Source organism: Cinclus cinclus, chromosome 18 (genome assembly GCF_963662255.1).
Source record: "Cinclus cinclus chromosome 18, bCinCin1.1, whole genome shotgun sequence".
In the NCBI taxonomy this organism is placed as follows: domain Eukaryota; kingdom Metazoa; phylum Chordata; class Aves; order Passeriformes; family Cinclidae; genus Cinclus; species Cinclus cinclus.
In genome coordinates, this window is record NC_085063.1 from 10,811,321 (window position 1) to 10,828,835 (window position 17,515).

General features: G+C 47.8%; 1 protein-coding gene across 1 annotated transcript in view; it reads left to right on the forward strand.

Annotated features, from left to right (window-relative positions):
• LAMA5 (laminin subunit alpha 5) overlaps positions 1–17,515 on the forward strand; it is an 84,557-nt gene that overhangs the window by 20,580 nt on the left and 46,462 nt on the right. Inside the window, exon 3 of the mRNA XM_062504965.1 lies at positions 16,363–16,480. Within this exon, the coding sequence (XP_062360949.1) occupies positions 16,363–16,480 (118 nt within the window). The remainder of the gene's footprint in view (positions 1–16,362; positions 16,481–17,515) is intronic.

Genomic DNA, 17,515 nt, shown 5'->3' on the forward strand with positions numbered 1-17,515 from the left:
ACACTATTTACAAATGTTTATCCTGGAAAATATTTATAAAGCTCCCCTTGGGAGCAGATCCTTACAGTACAGTGGCCTTCTATGGACTGAAGTACAGCTGTCTGCTCATGAGCCAGGTTGGTGTCCTGCTGAGATTCCACTTCTTCCCAATTGCCACTTATTGCAGACCCCGTGGTGTTTATGGCGCTGTTACACGTGAGGCTGTACTCAATGCTAAATTGCACTCAAAGGGCTCTTCCTCTAGAAGAGCTGTGAGTATTTAGCAAAGGGTAGAAGTTATTTGGCTGCTCTAAAGGTATTTTGAGACAGTCACACCAATAAAAGCTTCTTGTTAATCTCCTACTGGCACGGTGTGCTAAAACAATGCTGCTGCCATCTCCAGAGTACCAGCCTCGTGTCCTTGGTTCTTGCTACAAGGAGCAGTACAATTCCAGATTTCAGCAGCAGTGTGGGGTGATGTGCACTGTCCCTGCCTGAATCAGATGCAAACTGCCTGTGCCTTGTGGTGCTGATGGTTGCACACACATCCATGCAATGGGTGTCCCGTGTGCTAAGCTTGTCATCCCTTATTTATGCTGTATCCATAACTAGTATGTGTGTTCTGGTCCTGTTTTTTTCCCTTTTGTTGAGGGATAATGAGTCACCCCCGGTGCTGTTATTTTCTGGGCAGGGAGTGGGGATAAGGACTTGGATTTCTGCAGTGGGGGGCCTGATCAGTTATCATGTCCCTGCACGACCAGGAAGGGGGAAATGTGAGATGGCTGGGGTGTTGTCTTTGGTGCCAGCGTTGGAAGGGCTGTGGGGTTTATTTTCCCTGCATCCCGACGTCAGCAGCGAGTCTCAGTGCAGCTCAGCGTTCCTGCCCTGCGTGCCTCAGTGGCCCCGGGGCTGGGACAGGATGTGAGCAGGTTGTGGAGTGGTGGCCTTGGGTCAGGTTGCCGAAAGGGAGAGGGGTGACAGGTGCGTGGCTGGCAGCACAGCTCTCTGTGCTCTGCAAATAAAGCCCGCCCGCATTTGGAACTGGGTCAGGAGCATGACCTGAAACACACCGATGGAGGGGCTCGAGGAGTTCCGGGCTGTGCTGCTTCCTCCCGTCCCTGGCTGCTGCCTCAGCCAGAAATTCGGTGTGAGAAATGTGAGCAGGTGCATTAGTGCACTCACAGCGAGGTGCTTTGCAGCTGCTGGCTGGAGGTGTGCTGAAAGCATCAGTCCTCAGCGAAGTGATGAAGCAGTTGGGCTGGGGTTCTCTGTCAGCAGCAAGACCTGCTTGGGGCAGGTCAGGGGAACATGGGGCTTTTCAGGGAGCAGAGTAGAGCTGCTGTGGATGTCTGAGCCACAGGGGCTGCTGGGCTGGAGAGCAGAGTGACCACACGTGTCCGCAGCATGCGCTGTCTTAATGTGTTGTTTATTTGATGTGCTGTTTGTTCTGGCACAGCCCGGGCGCGTGCTGGGGGGGATAATGCTGGAGAACAGCATGAGCTAACCCTGCTTCTCAAAGAGAAGTCTTGAATTTGCCAGAAGCATCTTTTCTCCCGGTGGCTGGTGCGTGGCAGCCAGGGAAAGGAGGTGAGTCTCTTTGCCTGTCCCCGAGGCAGGGGATGTGGCACATTTTGTTTTTGGAAGTGCCTTTGGTGTCCAGCATAGCTGCATCAAACCTGGACAAAAGGCTTCAGGCTTCAGTTGCCTCACAGCTACAGGACACAGGGTGCATGGCGTGGGGCATCTGGAAAGGCTTTGGCTCTGGATTTTGCCTTCCCTCTTCCCTCCCATCTTCTGCTGGAATTTGGAAGGGTGTTGGTGCTTTCCACAGGCAGCAGTGGCAGCCAGCACACAGGATGTGGCCCTGGTGGGGACAGTCAGCAGCCTGCCCCAGGGGACTGCCTTGTGTCCCACCACATGGCGAGCAGTCAATTTCCTTTTATTGGTTACAGTAACACAGTGCTTGTTTAAAAACAACCCGCGATAGCCCTCCCTCTGGAAGAATTCGAACCTGTCATGAAAGTTAAGAGGAGAAACATTTTCCCAGACTTCTCATCCAAAGCCTAGCATTTCTGTTCTTGTCAGCTGCTTGTGCTTCTGGGAAGAGCACTCAGTGCATCCATCCAGAGCAGGGATCTGCTGAGGTGTGGGGGCAAGGAGCACTGACCAGGGAGTGCCCATCCAGCGGGACCTTCTGGAGCCTGGAGCAGAGGCAGATTTGGGCAGCCTGGCATTGGCTGTGGTGCTGGTTCAGCCATGGCACAGGGCTTCCTTTGCAGATAATGTGTAGCCCTGCAACATCATCAGTGTCTGCCTCCAGATGTCGAGGTGCGCTCAAGTCGTGGAGGTGAATGGTGTTAGTGCAAGGAGACAGACAGGTTGTCCTCTCGTCCTTTGGAAGGGTTATTGTGAGGCTCTGGCCTGGGCTAAGCAGTGTTTTGCTTGCCAGCACGTGTGCCAGTTGTTATTCCCTTGCTCATGCTGACGCAGGCTGGAGGAGTTGGTCCCAGTTGGAAGCTGAGGGAGTAGAGGGACCTCATTTGTCATCCCAGGGGGTCAGGGACATGTCAGCATCACCCAGAGTGTATTAGCTGAAGGGATGTGGGATGGAGACTCAAAAAATCACTGATCTTTCAGTGGCTGATCGAAACCACACTGAAAATCTCTGCCAGCATGAGTTGCTGCATTTCATTAAATAGAAACAGCCTCTTTTCATCCTCTTGGAGTTGAGCTGACAGGGGCAGACAAAAACCATGTTGTTGATATCACACTCACAATATGATCTTATCAGCCCCTGCCTGTAAATTGTGACCGAGTTTGACTCTTTCCTTGGATTGATTTAGGAAGGTTCCTCTTCCCCAGAAATTAGTTTTCCAGATGCTTACTTTAAAGGGGGAAAAAAAATAGTTAGGGATTTTCTTTGGCCACCTTTCCAGCTTCCAGCTGTTAAGTGCTGGAAACGTGTTCTTCATTATGTCCAAGAGAGAAATGTTTCTTTCTTCTGATTGGGGAGGCAATAAATATTTCACAACATAATATGCTGTGGACAAGTGAGTTAGTATGGTTTGTTCTCTGGGCAGCAGCCCCAGCAGCCAGAGTGATGGACAGGGCAGGGACTCAGCTGTCCCCAGGCTGTGCACAGTCACATTATTGGATTATAGATTCTATAACTGAGTGTCTGGCTCTGCCTTCAGAGCTAAGCCCCACAGCAGCAATCAGCAGCAACCCCTTTGCATTAACTTTCCAGGGCTGTCACTTAAAGCCAACACTTGATGCTGCCTCCTAGGATTCGTTTTTCCTCATCTGACCCCAAAGCACTTGAGTTCTGGGTTGAGCCTGATGAGCTGGCAATGGGGCTATTTTGGATTAAGAGGAGGAGGGGTGAATTCCAGCTCTGTGGATTAGTCCATCCTCTGCCAGTATTGGCTTTGGTCCTAGCAAGGATGCTCCAGCTTGCTTCTAGTGGTCTCAGCCAGTGTGGCACTTCAACAAATTAGAGAATTGCAGGATATCATCCAGCACTTGTTCCAGGTAATGTTAGATAGTTTAGTTGCCAAAGTTTAGCACATACTTTCCTCTTTGGTCAAGAAGGGGCATGGGGTTAGAACAGATAAATTTGGGCATCTGCAGGAGTTTCTGTCTGTAGTCACTGCATCCAGCTTGGAAATGGTGATGCCAGGGATGGCTGTGACAGTGTCCAGATCTGAGGGGATTTCCTTGGGAAAGATGGAGATGGGAGCTGTCAATGATGGTAGCAGCAACCCGTGACCTAAGTCATGGAGGTGGTGTTGTAATCAGAGCCCATCATGAAGGAGTCCTGGGAGCAGAACAGCAGCAGTTGATGCTGTAGATGATAATTTGTCATGTGAAAGGAAAGAATATAAAAAAATGCTGTGGGCTGATTAAAATTCAAATGAGTATGAGCCAGCATGAGCCCCAACAGGGAGATGAGATGACTGAAAGAGCTGGAAAGTAGAACTGAAGCATTTCTCAGACAGGAAATGTAGGAACAGCCCAGTGGATGGGGGAAGGTGGTTGATTCACAGGGTTGGGAATTCTCCTGGCTCTCTGCTGTGATCCCTGTTCTGCACCTGGGATGGGCAGCTCCTGTGTCCTTTGGGGAATGACACAGGTATCTGTATGGGAATGTTGAAACACAACTGTTGGTGTTGCAGCTGCCATCTCTGCAAACCCTGACCTGGAGCCTAGATCACCTGTTGTGCTCTCTCCCTGCCTATGTGCGTTTAAAAATTATTCTTTTTGCTTCTCATGTTTTCTGTGGCAACAGCCCAAAACTAATGGAAAAGGCAGGATGGGACTTTTCAGATGTTCTAGACCCTTATTCCCAATATGGGAAATGCTTTAAAATAGCTGCTTTGACCACAAAAACTGCAGCATATTTTCACTTTAAAATAATGTTTAATAAGATTTTTTTTAAACTAATTAAAATACCAATAGAAGCAGGAGGGTATAAGTCAAGCATTAAGAAAAAAACCCTTGAGGATAAAATGAGTTTGTGAGCAATTTGGTCTTGTACTCTGTGGGAATGGGACTAAATCTGTGAAGTCTTCCCGGATATCCCGGTATAATTTGGAGCCCTAAAAATAGCCCAAAATGTGAACAGCCTCGATGGCCTCAAAGCCGCTTTTTCAAGAGACTTTTAGTGTAGTCAGGGTAGGTGAACATCCTGAAGCACACGCAGGATTCAGGAACCCCTGAACGATGAATCAGCTGGGGGATTGCTAATTGGTTACTGCTCTTCGTTAGCATCAGCCTTTGATGGATGCGGCTCCCGGCTTTGCTCCTTCAATGAGCAAATAGTTCTGGGGCACAGTGGCCTCTTTGGGAAACTAAAGAGTCCAATTAAGTGGGTCCCAGGGAGGGCTGTTCCACAGAAGACCCCAGCCCTCCCTGCTGTGCTGGCCCAGAGCCCACCCCAGTGATTTATTGCTGGGCTCTGTGCTGACCCACAGGGCTGGGAGGAGATGAGATGCAGGCTGTACAGAAAGGTTCATACAGAGGAACTCTGCTTTGGAACAGAGCAGCCAATTTCCTTTCACCACAGACAGGCCTTATCTTGGAAGATTGTTGGTCTCTAGTGGAGCCTCTGGTGTCATAACCGTGCTCTTCCTGGGCGGATAGGTTTGTGCAAAAATCTCACAGCAGCAGCCTGGGACCTGATGTGGCTGTGACTCATAAGCCCTGGACTGTGTGCGAGTTTGGGACCAGGCAGTTCGGGGCTTTTTGGTTTGTTTTTTGTCTTTTTGGCAGAGGAAAATAGCTGCAGGACCTGTTGTCCTGGACATTGTAGGTGTGTTTTGAGGCATCTCATGGATGCCTGACTGCTGCTGTGGGTCTGTGCAGATGTGTGGATCCTGCTGTGCTGCTCACCTCCTGGCATCTATCTTGCTGGTCTGACATGGGGATTTCCCCCAGCAGTCATGCATGGATGTTTTCCAAGGAAAAGGTCTTCTCTGGGACATGTTCTTCTCAGCCAGACAGAGAAGGTTGTTTTCTTCAGCTCCTGGGAAGCACTTCTGAGTGCACTCTCACAAATACGACTGCAGGAATCAACTGTTTACAGGGTTGTTGTCTGAAAAGTTTGCAGTGTGAGTTGTAGATAAGCTGCTTAGTCCATCATACCCAAGAATGGACCATAGTTTTATGTTCCTGGCACAAACATAACTTGAGATGTTTGCCTTTTTCCCTGTTCCTGTGATCCCAGTGGATGCTTGATGTTATTGATGGGCTGCAAATAGGTTGGTCTGGGGGAATTTTGTAATTACCCTGCCCTCATCAACCAGGAAAGACTATTTCTCCTCATCTTTTCATGCAAAACCCCCTCCTACCTCTCCAAGTGTGCTGGGTAGCCAGGTTGAAGAAGATTTTGGGCTGGTGTTTATTTATATATATATATATATACACATATATATATATACATACATACATGTAATATTTTTTTTTTTAGCTCATTCATATTGTTCTGTGATGCTCTATGTTCTTTTTGAAGCTGAGGCAGGAAGAGGCTGGAGATAAGACAACAATGAAAGGCTGGAGTAAACCCTGCAAGCAGAGATAATGTACTTCAGAGAATACGGGTGGACTAGCAGAAAGTTCAAGGAAATTTGAACTTTTGGCCACTCAGGATGATAACTTTTCCCACCAACTACTCTGTACAGCCTTGGCTTGTGAGGTACCTGAGATAGCTTTTAGTTTAACTGGGACCACCTGTTAGATACAAGTTCATTATGTTCAGAGTTGCATGACATCATATCTATTACTTCACTAATTTTTTAGAGAATATTTTTATAAAATATTTTTAAATATTTTAGATATTTTTAATATTTATATTAATATTTTTAATATTTAAAGGATTTTGCTCTTGATGCCTGGCCTAAATCAAAAGCTTTCTCATGTACCTTCCTCAGCTTTTCCTCCCCTGCATTCTTGTTCCACTAATCCATCTTGTGATATCTGACACTTCTACATTGAGGAGAAATTAATCACTGTACATTTTGTCTTGATTTTACACCCTCCCACCCCAGCCTGTTGGGAAGTTGGTGTTATATCATTAGGGTTTTGCTAACCCTGTGGAGAGAGGTCTTCTTCCTCTCTGCACTGCAGGTTTCTCTTTAAAGGTTTGGGTTTTGGTGTTGAAGGCAGAGTGATGATGGGGAGATACAGTGAGCTGCAGGGACACACTGGCTGCAGGGGCTTAAGACACGTTCAAACAAAAATCCTTTCTTGAAGGATGGTTTTGAAAATTGCTGAGTATTGCATCTCTCAAGACCTCTGTTCTCAGAGTTTAACCCAAACTGAGACCCAGGCAGACTCCTTTCTGACTGCCAATTTTCTTGCTTGGCTTGAAATGCCCTTGGGGGTTCCATATTTGTAGGCTCCCCATCTTTATTGGGGTGTAATTTAACCACAGACAGGGTCTGATAAGTTTAGACATCAGCAGTACAGTGTAGGTGCCACATAATCTGCCACACAAATTTGCCTCAGTACTCCCAAATCTTCAGCAGCCCACACTGCTTCCATACAGAAATGGTGCAAAAAATCGATGTCGTGGCTGTGCCACTTTCTAATTGCAAAGCAGAAGAAATGAAGTGGTATGAAAGGTCGGACCAGATTTTTTTTTAGCGAGAAGCTGTTTGGAGGAAATTGAGGAATTTTGGCCCGTGCAGGCTGAAATTCCTGCTTGGTTGTGTGGGAGCTCCAGCTCAGAGGAGGCAGCTCCGCTCGCAAATCCATCGAGGCTTCGCCTGGACTTTTATTTATAGGGACACGAATGGCTTGTACCTTGCAAGCTGTGTTGTAGCAGCTTGTAAGAATGGGAATTGGAGGAGATGTGAGAAGATGCCCTCTGCCTCTTTCCAGGCAGGCTCAGGGAGAAGAAGACCTGAGCACAGTAGAGGCTCTGAGCTCTGCTGTCGGGGTGTGGGCTGGTGCTTTGTCACAGCTGTGCCCATACATCTGGGTCTGGAATGTGCCGTGCTTTAATGGCTTGGTTTCATCACATTCGCTGCCAAAGTCATGGATTCCTCCTATATGTTTTAAAAGCAAACAATCCGTGACTGTGGACACTGTTCCCTGTGTGTCAGCACGCAGGCAGCTGGGGGGAACACTTAAACCAAATTAACTCAGAGCTGTTAAATTATTCTCCAGGGAAATGAGGAAGATGAGTAGCAGTGACTGATGAACTCTGGGTGAAATCCTCTCATGGTGGTAATGTCATTGACAGGTAGAGGAATGAACATGGACTTTTAATGGAGTTCTTTTCCTCGTGCTCAAGGTCAGAGTTTTTACCCTGTTAGACTGCACATTGATAAACAGGAGGCACCAGGCAGGGCTGTCATTACTGAAAGTATTACAGCTCTTGACTTGGAGCCTGTTTCTCTGTGTCCCAGCAGCAGATGCCCAAGGAGGCCTTACCTTACAGACAATATCTACAGCTGTTGGGACAGTTTGGCAGTAAGGAAGGGCCTGAAGTGGGCTCTCCTCCCAGCTGTGCTTGCTGTGCAGCAATGGCCAGTCACTGGGGAAGAGAAGAGGGACAGGTCTGTTTCTAAATCTGGACTTTCTCACCAAGAACTAATGGATAGATCAGGTTTTATCAGCCATGTGGGGAGAGGCTGTGACAGTGCCATCCTCTCCATGTCTCCTGCCTGTTGTTCAGGTCTTCTTCACAAAGCACGCAGCTGATGTCCTTGAAATACAGGTGTGAGAGTGTTCCCTGAGCAAAGGCAGCATTGGGATTAACTGCTCTTGAGGAACATGTGAACAGGGGCATTGGAGGATGACTCAGATGGACTTAAAAGGTTCATTTCCAGATCAGTGCCATGCTGGAGCTCAGTGTGAGGTACTGAGCCCTTTATCCTGGGCACAGGGACTGGTCATCTCCTTCCAGGGCAGAGAAGTGCTCCTTGTGTACAATTTGCCGTGGTAGAATGGGGCACTCCAAGGAGATCTGTTCATTTCCTTTCGAAGTCTGTCTGGCATTAAAAGCTGATTCAGTTCTTTCCTATTAGTTGCAAAAAACCCAACTCTCCCTGTGTGTGGAGTGACAGCTCCCTGAAGAGACTCTGCTTCTCACAGGCTCAAATAACTGCAGTCAGATGACATCCCTCAGTTCAGGCTTTTTCTTAGTAATTTCAGATTTAGGCTGCAAGCATACCAGTTAGTATCAGCAAGCTGGAATTCCCTGCTTTTTCTGTTTATAGGAAGGCACTTTTTTTTGTGTATGTCCTGGAATTATGAGAGTTTCTGCTATGGTGTACTTTTCATTTTGCTAAAATTAATCTCAAACCCCTGTTAGTATAAGGGAGGATAATCAAGGTAGTGGACCCAAGACCCTTTGAAAATCAGCTGTGAGAACCATGTGGGCTTTTTTCTCTCTCATGAAATAGGTGGCTGGATTTATATAGCTGGCTGTATTTGAGTGACTTCCAGTTAAATTCCTCCAGAATACCAAATCTTCCTGGGACACCTGCATATTGTTCAGCTGTCTACATGAAGCTACTTGCAGGAACTTTGGCTTTTTCACTTCTGCACCTTGGACAGCACGGCACAAGCACGTGGCTCTTCATAGTGAGGGCCATCAGGGCACTTTGTGTCTCTGTAAAAGAGTTGGGGTTTTTTTGGTTTTGGTGTTCTTGTCATGTAGTACTGTGTTTTACTGGGAGGAAGACCCTAGTATGAACTGCCACTAATCCTGCCAGCTAATTATTAATTCACATACTTCTCCAGAACACACCACTCCCAAAAAAAAAAAAATACCCACACATTACCAGAAGCTTGCTTCCTAGAAGCATTTAACCGTCAAGGACAATTGACACCTCAAGGTAAATAGTCTGAGTACCTGAAATCCTGAATGCAGTTATAGTGTCTTATCTCTGCAGCACCAGGAAGTTTTAAGGGCCTCTTTACTGCCTCTGTGCTGGGTTTCTGATGGTGTTTGCAGGAGGATTAAAGCAACTGGGGAGCATAGGAGTCCTTGTGGTGGGGGCACCTGATCTCTCCACATTCCCTGATCTCAGTCTGTCCTGGGCTGATCTGGCTTTGCAGACTGGTGCTTGTACCCTTCCACAGGGTGCCCAGGGACAGGGGAGTCCACTCAGCCATTCCCTGAGGGTGTGGTAGCTCAAGTTTGGGCAAAAAGTCAAATATTGAAGTCTTGTCATTAATGGGTTACTTAACACTTTGGCCAGCAACCTAGGAAGTTGCAAAGGCCATCTCAGTCAAGTGCAGGGAATCTCCTGCTGCACAGTGAGAGGCTGGTGTGGGCAAAGTCCTTCTCTGTGAGTGACTGAAGCCTCATCCCGAGGAATTCCAGCCATCCCCCTCTGTCCTGACCAGTTTGGCCCTGCTGTGATGCCTCTGGTTGCCCAAGTCTGGCTGCAGCGACCCTTGGGTGTCTGTTGAGCACACACACAGAAGGCAGATCTCAATTCAGGAGGGACCCCATTTGCTGGGCTTTCAGCACAGCCTTCTGTTTGACCACGTGCAGGTTGGTGTGCCAGCATCCCTGAACACTGCACCTGTAGCTGTGTGCCATTTGCTGCTTGCAGCTCCAGGTTTTAGCAGGCTGCTCCTTTGTGCCTCTCCTTAGTGCCAGCTGGCTGAACCTGCAGTGAATTGGGCTCCTGCTGCTGCCCTGCTGGAGGGCATTTCTAAAACTTGGCTGTGCAGATCTCCAGCACTGTGCAGGCCACAAGCAATGGCACTGCTCTGCCCTGCCATGTGCCAAGTGCTGCAGATTTAGTCCCCCCGAGGATTTTTGGCAGGAGGTGTGTGTGGCACTGGCAGGGGAAGGACAACTTGTGCAGGAGGATGCTGTGAAGATAAAGCAGTGCTGTTTGTGAAATCGGTGGACTAGCCAAATCCTTCTCAGAAGTGGTGTTTTAAAGAAAAAATCCTTTGTGGAAAATGCTCCATCAGCTGTTCACCTAAGCCAAGCTGCTTAGGGAGGGAACAGGCACTGTTTAGAAAATAGCATCATAAAGTACTGGGTTGTTGCTGCTGCTGCTTGTTATGACACTGAGCAGGTTTCATGCTGGCTGGTAGCTCTGAATCTGTGGTTTCATGGAGAGTGTTTTCTTTGATCTCTTTCAATAAAACTCCAGAGTTTTGAGAGAAAAATGTGAAAACTGGTTGGTGCAAAATTGAGTCTCAGTGCTCACCTCTCTCCCCAGCCCTACTGAGGTGTTTAATATCTGTCACTTTGCATCTCTGTCCTTCCCCTATGGTGAAAGGGATGAGTGGTTGTTTCTAATGCCTGGCTGTCAAAATCTTGAGATGCAAGCATAGGGAACCTTCTCATTCAGAACCTTGAAATCTTCCATGAATAACTTGGAAAAAATATAGTTTTTAGGACTGATGATTTGAGACACAGACATACAAGAAGAACAAGCCAGGAGCTGCTGTGAGGAAAAGAGCAAAATGGGGGCAAAGCATATTTCAGTGCACACCCTTCTTTCAAACGCTGACTTTTGTGCTTTTATATGTGGGGTTTGTTTGCTCTCAGGCAGTTGAGTATTTTATTTAAAAAAAAAAGACTGTATACAAAGCCATACCCACTTGGAGGTGAAGTACCTTTGTTTGCTGCCTGGAAGGGTTGAAGTAGTTCTTGTGTGATTGAAAATAAAAAGTTAGGCACACACTAAATGTGAGAGATTTTATTAAAGGATTTGATGGATGGGCTGGGCAGAAATAAATCTGCTGTAGGACTGCAGAAGCTCAACAGGACAGTCAGTTGTTAATGAGTACATTCTCTGCTTCCACAAGAATGAATGATTACAGGCAAAGGATGCAAAAGGGGCAGATCACTGACCTAAGGAAATTCAGTGTGAGCCAGAAGCTCTCTGCCTTTCCAGGGCTTTTTCCACCTCCTGTGTATTTGTTTGTGGGGATAAAAGGTGCACAAAAAGTCACCTTATTAGCTTTAGCTGCTGCCAGTGATGTGGTGCCAGCGCTGCCCAGTGTTTCCAAGGCCGATTCCTGAGCAGCCACTCGCCCAGGCTGTGGACAGAGGTGACCTGTGATCCCAGAGAGCTGTTTTTCCCTGGCACTGTGGATTGATAACCCCATCCAGCCTCTGACATCTCCACGTTTTCCAGGTGGGCTTGTGGCTGCAGTGATGGGCCAGGCAGTGCCTGGGGGGTGGATGGGTTTGGGAGGGAGTAAAATAATTTGATTTTTGAAAGCAGGGAAAAATAAGTTAACACTTCCCCACACTTTTCCATAGCAGTTCTTTTTCTGCTTTCCCTGCTTCTGTGTTTTGCAGATGTCTGGAGCTGCTGTGCAGTGACCCAGGCTGGAGTGCTGAACACCCCAAAGTGCTGCAGGTGCCTGCTGAGGGTGTCCTGAAACCCTTTGCTGTGTGTATCCAAGAGGCCTCCTGTGCCCCTAAACAGTGGGAGTTACTGCTGACACCTGCTCAGCAGCTCCATGGGATCCTCCCAGGAAATCTCAGGTGTGGGGATGAGCAGTGCTGGTACTGCTAGCCACACACACACTCCACAGGGCTATGGAGCAGTGGGTAGGGTGACATGAACTGCTTTGTTTTTACGTGGTGCTATTTTCATAAGGTCAGAGGTAATAAATGTGTCCTGTGGAGAATCAGTGAGTGGTTCACTGTATAAACTCTACCTGCAGGGTCCAGGGCTGGGAGCAGAGCTGGGTTTAACGCCTAGCCAGCACAGCCTGCTCAGACCTTTAATCCCAGAACCAAAAAGAGCCCTCTTGCTGCTGGTGAAAATGTAGTTGTCAATATTACAACAATGTGAAGATTTATTTTGGTTATTGAATGTTTCTGTGTGGCTTTGAGGTGTCTTGGATTATCATAACTCAGATCTCCTTCACCAAAGCAGCACAGGATACAAACCTGGTCCAGCTTGTTGTCTTCTCCCCACACGTACCTCCCAGAGCTGGAAAAGTGGAATCGGTGTCTTGAGGAAAGGAATAGAGAAGAAATGTGTGAGTTTGCCATCATGCGCTGTTTACACAGAAGGATGGATGAACAAATTGACAGAGAACATCCTGCTTCAAAAGCAGCTTTCTCTTGACTCTCTGGAAGCTGTTTTTATTCTTTAAGTCTTTGTACTGTCACATTGGGCAGTAATCAGGGTTATGTTTTAATGGTATTTTGATGCTGGATGAAGCTGCCCACTATTTAAAGACACAAATGGATGGAGTGTGGGACATGGAGGAAATGCCCTCATGTCCATCTTCCCATCCTGGCTCCAGCAGTTGCTCCATCTTTCCAGGCACTGGGGCAGCTGTAAGTGATTGTTACTAAGCAAACTTGCTTCAAAACCACAAACAGCAATATCAACTACATGTGGAGATGTTACTATTTTCAAAGAAATCTGCTTACTAATTAAACTAGTGTCAGAATTTCCTGGCTGGAAGTTTGTTTTATGAAATTCCAGAGGGTGGTCAAAGGTTGAACTGTACCTGGCATGTTTTCAGAGGCAGGGAAAACAAGGGATCTGCCTGGCTGGAGACAAGGGTGAGCATCAAGTCTGGTGCTTCACCTCTTCATGAAGAAGGGGAAAAATGCTCAGTGACTGGAAGCATAGAGGTTTTTATTCATCTGACTGATAATAGGAGCTAAATAAAGGCTTTGGAAAAAAACCCAACCATTTCCCTTGCACTGTTGGTTGGGCAGAACTGTACTGGAACTAAACATGGAATGAGAAGTCTGGATTTTCTGCCAGCTCTATTTTTAGAGTTACTGCTCCATCTTTGCATCTGAGTTTTCTCAGCAGATGCACTGGAAACAGCAATTTTCTGTTATTTCTTTCTGGCCAGGCTGTGATACTCTGCAAGATAAGGATGTTTGATGGAGGGGCTCCAGACTGGACAAAAATCCCTCTGAATACCAGGACATGGGTCTTGTTCCAGGTTTGGGGGCACTGTGGTCACAGACTCCTGAAAATTTTCTGTGCTCCATTGGGAGAGACCCTTGCATATGCTGGGAGGGGAGTGGTGGTGCAGTGTTGGCTGGCTCATTTGTGTCTCAAGATTGTGGTCACAACTGGAATAAAATCCAGCAGTAAGAGCACACAGCAGTGCTACAGATGGATTTGGGTATGGAGAGAGGAATTGTTTGGCTTTGAGAGCAAAGATCTGTCTTTCAGCTGAGGTATTGCAAATGATCCAGACAAGAACACAGAGGTTCTTGTACTTTCCTGTGAAAAGCAGGAGTAGAAGATAAAAAGTGTGCTAGCCCTGGTTTTGGACATCTAACCCTACCAGTGGGGCTGGGAATGGCTTTTCAGAGAACTGCCACAAGCACGGACACAGTTTTATCAGTGTGTGGGTGTGTGAGTCTCCCTTGACTCAAAATGTACTGAAATCATCTCTGCTTCCTTCCTTCAGCCAGAGAGGGGTCAGGAGCCTGTGTGAGTGGCCATTCACACCGGAGCTTGCAACCAGCAGCACTGAGATGTTTTTCTGTGAATCACTGAGCCCCAGGCTGGGTTTTGTGTCAAATTTCACTGTTTGGGCAAAAGCTGCACCAATTTGCCTGCATGGTAATCCATGCTCTCCAGAGGGAGGGGACTTCTGAGAACCAGATGGATGTGAAGAGCTGGACTCCAGCACATTTAATTAGGAACACTTTGTTCCAGCATAAACAAAGAGCAAGACCCCCTAGAAATTCAGTGAGATTTGCTGGCAGTAAATTCATTACTGAATGAATTTAAGTATGAATGCTTTGAATGCTTTTCAAAAAAGAAAGGCAGAAGAAAGGGATGCACTTCACATTTCTGAATTTGTGTTTGGTTGCTGTTCATTCAGAGCAGAGAATCCCCTGTGCCTGAGACCAGAACGTGTACAGGTATTTTTGAGCCACAGGGGATTTTGTCCAGCTACAGGCAGTGCTAGATTCCAGCAGGAACATTAATTTATTCCTTGCAGAATAAATCTGGAGTAGGGTTTAGAGGGAAGGTGTAACTTCACAGGCTGGTGTTCAGCCCTTTTCCCATGCCAAGATGCAGATGTTGAGCTGTGAGAATGGTCCTGCAGAGAAAGCAGCTGCCTGAGCTGAAGCCTCTTGGGCTTCAGTATCCAGTAAAAGCTCTGCTGAGAGGGTAAGCAGGCAGGAAAAAACTGCTCCTTGAAAAAAGCTTAGTCTTGTATGCCTTGACAACACGTATGTTGCAGAGGGGAACTGGGGCAGCACTGAGATCTGTTTTCTCTCAGTTTTTGAAAAGGATGTCTGTTTCTCCCTTGGCTTGGCTTGAAAGTCTTTTGGCAGCAGAGAACTGAGTTGGGTGACCACTTCGGTTTCTTTATTCTGGATGGCACCAGTCCTTAGCAGTGCAAACCCTGAGAGTGGTGACATCCCACCCTCCTGCCCATTCCCAGTTGTGCTTGATCTTCATGTGGATTTCCCAGCTGGATCTGCTTCCCTCCTCTCTCTCAAGCCCCCTACACCCAGGTGTGTTTTCAGGTGCCACCAGCCTGCAGCGGGAACCAGACCAGTCCCCCGGGTAAGTGGAGGAGAGGCTGCCCCAGAACCAGAGCAGCATTTGGGAGTATCCCGAGGAGGTTTTTGCCTGAATGTCCTGCTGGGGGGGAGGAAGGGGGAACTGAGCTGGTGCCAGTCCCCAGGACTGCCCACATCCCCTTGCTCCAATACCTGCACACCAGCACTTGGACCCTTTGTCTACTGACCCCAGCCAGATCTGTGCTTTAGAGATGGCTTGGTAGATTTAAGTACCTCTTTCTTGTTTCTTCTGCCCTTTACTTGCCCAGCCTGTGGATTGTCAGGGCTGTTTTGGAGGCATGTTATTATAATGTATGTCCTCTGGCTCAGCAGTGTGTGTGGCCAGGGCAGGGCTGAGGTGTTGGCTGCTGTTCTGGCTCTCCTGCGTGGCTGAGATGGGCATGGATCTGTCCTTCTCCTCCCCTTGAAGAAATGCCCCTCTGGATACTTGTTAGTCTTTAGGGGGTTGTATGCTCATACAGCCCCAGCTCTGCTTGAGGAGGGACTCCTGGGCTATAAATCTCTGCCTTTCAAGCACTGAACTCCCTTTTGGATTTTTTTGACATTAGGAATTTCCTCTGATAAGAGAACTTTATTTGCTTTTAAATATCACTTTGTGACAGGATGATGGAGTGGGGATTCTTGGAGTGAGCCTGTGCCAGCCGGGGAAGGGAAATTCTGCTGGGGCTTTTGTTTCTCTCTAGCATTGACATTGTAACTCTTTTGAGACTAGGTTTATTTTATTCTTGGCAGGAGTGTGTGTGCACATGTCAGTGTCCAGACAAATGGGAGCAGCCCAGTGTTGGAGCTGTGCTGGAGCCAAGTGGGTCTCCTGCTTTCCCCTCCCTGTGGCACCTGGGGAAGAGGAGCTGTGCTAGGGTTTTTCTGGAACAGGCTTCAAAACACAGGCTGTGTTGGTGGAGCAGGGCTGGTAGGTGGAATGCCTTCAAAAAAAGCGAAAGAAGGATTTTGTGGTAGTGTCTGCAAGGTACAGTTGGATGTTCCCTGGCTGGCAGGCCAGTGTGTCACCTCTTACCCCAAGAACAGCCCAAAATCCAAGTCCTCAGGGCAGCACTGTAGCTGGTTTGTAATGCAGCCTGCTCACGCTAAGCCTGAGGTGTCTGCCAGCACAACCTGAGTAGTCTGTAGCCACAAAGTCTGAGCTGTGTTTGCATTCAGTGGGAGCTGAGCTCCCTAATCTGGCTCTCTGCAGCAGCCGTGTTGTATCACCATCCCTTTAGATACGGAGGATTTCTCTCCACAGGCTGCTTGTGAGCAGCAGGAGCTGCTAAGTGCCAGCTCATTTATTCCCCTTGGATCCCATGAAATTCTCTCTGCTTTTCAGGATGCCTCAAGCAGCCAACTAACTCTGTGCTCCTTTCTTTCAGCTCTTCCACGTAGCGTATGTCCTGATCAAGTTTGCCAATTCCCCTCGTCCTGACCTGTGGGTGTTGGAGCGATCAACTGATTTTGGCCTCACCTACGAGCCCTGGCAGTATTTTGCCTGTGAGTATGACAGGGGGCTGCAGCTCAGTGCCAGGTAGTGAGGCTGTGGTGAAGATAAGTCTGTGCAGATACAGGGTTGGGTTTGAAGCTGTTCCTGTGTCATTGCTGTGATGCAGCACATCTTCTGTTTCATCTGCCCTGTAAGGCTGCAAGAGGGGAAGGTTAAATGCTCCTCAGGACAGGAGAACTATTTTGCTCTCTGGTACTGTGTTTTTTAAACCACTGTTGTGACATGTATGGGGATGCTGAAGTTGGCACCAGTGTCTGCAGTTGGGTGTTGTTGATCTACGTCTGAAGATGAGATTTCTTATCATCTCCTCCCTGCCCTCCTCTTTCTGTCTCTTCCCTGTACCATCCCAGACTGTATTTCAGCCAAGCAGCAGTTCACTTCCAAGTGGCTACTATCACAGAAAAGTCTGGATGCAGAAAACATTCAAACATTCCCTTGTGCTTATCAGTACCGGAGATTGGATCCAGCCTGTGCAGGGCAGGAACCACTGTCCTGCTGCTGTGCAAGGTGGGATCAGAGACAGCTGGCTGGAAAGGAGATCCAGTCTGTGCATTTGGCTTCCCAGTTCTCTGATTAAAACCTTAAGAAACAGCTGGTTCTACAAAACTCTTTTCCCAGAGGGTCTGTGGGGTAGCCGGATGCTGAGGAACTTGTTAACCACCAGCTCCTCCCAGAAGCAGCAGAGTAATTGGGAGAAGATGTGAGTTAAGATCTACAGCCAGAGCTTAAAATCTGGCAAGAAGGGACTTGGGAGCACTCAGAGGCCTTGCCCTGGGCTGTCCCTAAAGGCTCATATTTCTGGCTTACCTTTCAGGCTGTGCTTTGGATTTCTGGCCTCTTCTGGTGCTGCAAGAAAGAGCTGCAGATATATTGCCACTGTGTTGCCTTAGGGTGGTAGCTCCTCTCTCCGGTGGATGTTTTTCTCTCTGCTGTGTGCTAGTAGGGAATTACTCTTGTCAAATTCCTGCTTTGCTTTTTTCTGTCTTCTCTGAGAATTTCTCTGCCAGCTCTGAAACCTCTCCTGG